Source organism: Lathyrus oleraceus, chromosome 3 (assembly GCF_024323335.1).
Source record: "Lathyrus oleraceus cultivar Zhongwan6 chromosome 3, CAAS_Psat_ZW6_1.0, whole genome shotgun sequence".
Taxonomy (NCBI): Eukaryota; Viridiplantae; Streptophyta; class Magnoliopsida; order Fabales; family Fabaceae; genus Lathyrus; species Lathyrus oleraceus.
This window is the reverse complement of record NC_066581.1, coordinates 416,283,952-416,287,480: the sequence shown is the minus strand read 5'-3', so window position 1 is coordinate 416,287,480 and position 3,529 is coordinate 416,283,952. Positions and strand designations below refer to the sequence as shown.

General features: G+C 36.0%; 1 protein-coding gene across 2 annotated transcripts; it reads right to left on the bottom strand.

The window, feature by feature from the left end:
* LOC127127993 (CASP-like protein 4A1) lies at positions 1–3,081 on the bottom strand. 2 transcript variants are annotated; one of them, XM_051057253.1, is made up of 3 exons: positions 2,410–3,081; positions 2,176–2,311; positions 1–438 (listed from the first exon to the last, which is right to left on the bottom strand). In XM_051057253.1, exons 1-3 carry the CDS (start codon positions 2,910–2,912, stop codon positions 253–255), a joined length of 825 nt encoding a protein of 274 aa, XP_050913210.1. In that variant the 5' UTR covers positions 2,913–3,081; the 3' UTR covers positions 1–252. The 2 variants fall into 2 exon arrangements, with proteins under 2 accessions (XP_050913210.1, XP_050913211.1); XM_051057254.1 differs by lacking the exon at positions 1–438 and adding an exon at positions 1,705–2,084.
* Positions 3,082–3,529: the final 448 nt, after the last annotated feature.

Sequence of the window (3,529 nt, the reverse complement as noted above, 5' to 3'; positions counted from 1 at the left end):
TTACAAAATTCTACATGCATTGAAGAAAATTTTCAGAATGCTACAGCATATAATCTTAATAAATACAAAAAGTACAAGATATGGTAATGCTAGCTCAACAAGTTGTAAACAATCATGACATACTATGTATCTTTACAATATAAAAACAACACCAGCAGATGTGAATATTTACCTTTATGTACAAAGTATTTTTTTCTGAGAAGATTGGATACTTTCCAATCCATTTGTAGTATTCATATAAATTATAGACTATTAGAACCTGCAAAGGATAGAACCTGAGACTAGAGAGGCCGAGGCAAATGCCACAAAAGCAATGAAGGACAAAACAACGGATGCATTTGCCATGAACGGGAATTTGTCGTTGCCCCAGTTGGACTCCCAGTCATAAGCTCTAGTGGCAGCCGATGAGGATGCGGACATTAGAAGGTATGTCAAGATCTGCAATTGAAAACAAGCAGTCCATCACAAAGTTAGGAAATGTAAGCATGTATCAAACTAGAGAACACGCCTTTTTCAGATCATGAAGAATGAGTGAACAACAGATAGTAAAAGGCCTACTTTGAATTAATTTACAATTTCTCAATTAAATAAGTATGTAATTCTTCATTTTCTGAGAAGCCTTACTAAGTTGAAATACAGTGTTAAAAGGAGTTGTGAAATTGTGGTGTTCAGTAATCTTTGAAACCTACGATCAATTATCTCGATAACCAGCATCAGCAAAAGAAGAATTTATAGATGTTTAAATAGTGGAGTCATGAGACCGAGCTTGAATCGCAATAGGAAATGTAATGAGGCGAGATGCTGGCTGTTGAGGCTGGATTTGTGAAATGTGTACAGTCCATTAAGTTTGCAAATAGAAGAAGAAAATAAGTGATTTTACTGGTTTTGTGGAGGTGACTTGGAAAGGTGGAAGTGGAGAAGCTACTCTAATCTATAAGAACATAGTGAATAAAGTTGAGAGGGATGGTATATCATCAGTTCAGGAAAATACTTTTGGAACATTGATGGTAAAAATTAACAAACTTGACTCCTCTAATGTGATTTAAATGCAAATTGAGAAAATCATGGATTGTTATTCAAACAAACTCGGTGATTTTTTGTTATGATACACATCCAATGTCCAAGCTTGATTTATTAATTAATAGTTGATAATACTTACTTTACACGTAAAAGTGAGTTTCTCACTATAGAAGAGCTAGATCCAAAACTAACTTTGACCACCGTAAGTGCCACATGAAAAAAGTAGTTGAGCACCCGAAGATGAAACTCGTGTAACTGTGAATGAACAAACCAAATTCTAAACTTGGGTTTTGGAAAAAAGTGTGCAACTTGGAAACCAGCTTTTAGAAAGCAAGAACTCAAACTCAGATTCATGGGAAAAGGTAATAAAAAACACTTCAAGAAGATTTATGCAAGAACTACAAAAATTGGTTTCGGATGCCTGGATTTGGAAATTTTGACATTTCGGAGTTGAAAGTAATGACTTCAATTTAGAATAAGTCAGAGTAATCATTCCCGGATAGCAACGCGGAGCGGCCAACCCCAAAAGTGAGATAGTAGTAGAATTGCGTATAACGGGATGACCACTCTATTTGATCATTTTTTGGACAAATTACATATAATAATTATAAACATATATTTAATGTAAAATGAAACAAATAACTTAACTCATAAAATATTCATAAATCAAAACACACTTGACTCTTGAAGTGCATAAAAGACTATGAAGGAAGATTAAGGTATAGTCTCAACACAAATTTGATTGAAAAACCCAAAATTACCCTTATAACATTGTAAATTTAAGGGGTAATTTTGGTTTCTTAGAAGGGAAGAGGATAGCGAGCCAAAAACCGCTCTTGGACGGGAACCGCTCTGCTCCGCTATCCCACTATTTACCCTATAGCGGCCGCTATAGTGTTCTGCACCGCTAAGGCTCTTCCCATAGCGGTCGGCCTCCGTTCCTCTCTTCTATAGTGGGATAGTGCCGCTATTGGTCACTATTGACTACTCAGGAACAAATATTTATTTTAAAGCATGCGTATGACTAGAAGTTTCATTGGTATACTTGTAATCCATCACAGCCCCTATTACAAACACATAATCATCATCGCAACAGGTCTTTTAACGTTAATCACAAGTCAGACACACAAATGCGCAAGGAGAAACCTTAGTTACCTGATCCAATGCAAAAGTGAAGTAACCCCTTAGTCCATGCTCCACTATATGTTTTCGGCTGATCAAGTACTTCACTAGATCACATATCTGCAACCCCGAATACACAAACCCAATCACATTCACAGATAAGCTATACCTGCAACACAAAATCACAAACCAAAATCAAATTTTGACAACCAAACACACTTATTTTCGAACTTAGTTCTTAAAGCATATAAAAAGAAAGTATCTAACCTGAATTCTTTGTACAAATAGAAAGAGTCAAGAGCCCAACCCTTTTTCCTATCAGCAACCAACACAGAAAAAGAAACCAAGCAGAAAAAAAATCCACCAATTCTAAGACCCAACAAAAACTTATTCAAATTCACAACTTTCTCCGACCTCAACAAACTCGACACGTCAGGTCTTAATCTCCGGTTACCACCATCGCTAGTGGCGGATTGTTCTCGTTCACGTTCAACCTCTTTTACACCGACGAAGCCCTCTTCTGCACCGGGATCTACCTTGGTGATGACCGCTGGCTCAACCTGGAATCGGTGAGCCGTGACCACCGGCGGTTGTGCGACTAGAGGGAGGGAGCGATGGTCGTCGGAAATCGGTGAGTCTGAGAGAGAATGAAGCGGCGGTGAAGGGGATTTGCTAGTAGTTTGCTCTACGTAAGGTTCTTCTTGTTCTTCTTCATTCTCTTGTTGTTTGTGGTCTGAACTATGGTGTGGTTCAGAATCTAGTTTCTTCATATCTTAGAAGTTGGAACCTTAACACAACAAGCAAGAGTTTCACTCTCACATTACTGGGTTTTTTCAACCACTTGCAATGTTTGATAAAAACTACTAGAAAAGACAATTTAACATCTGAGTGGGAGTGAAACACTCGGTTTGGTTTCGAAAGCGACGCTTCAAATAAAGAAAAAGAAATAAACTATAAAATTAGGGCCGGTTAAAAATGTTTCTTAAAGCATTTTTAGTTTTTAAATATCTTTTTTATTTATAGGGTCTTTTAGGATATCTTTGGATTCATGGTATGAGATAGAATGAAATGGACCGCTGACTAATGTGATTCTATTGTTTTGATTTGAAAATAATAGATGGAATAGACGGGAATATAATGGAATATATTTTATTCAATTTCATCTAAATCTTTATTTTTTGTTTCATCTAATTAATAAAACATTTTAAATAAAATAATCAAATATTTGAATGAGATTTATATTCTATTCCTCTTTTATTCCATTGCATCACGTTTCATTTCACTCCGCAGTATTCCATAGAGGAATGTTTCATAAAGTCTTAAAGTCTTAAAGTGATATAAGTAGAATGAGACTTATTAGAGTCTCTTAAGAGTATTTGATGCAAGT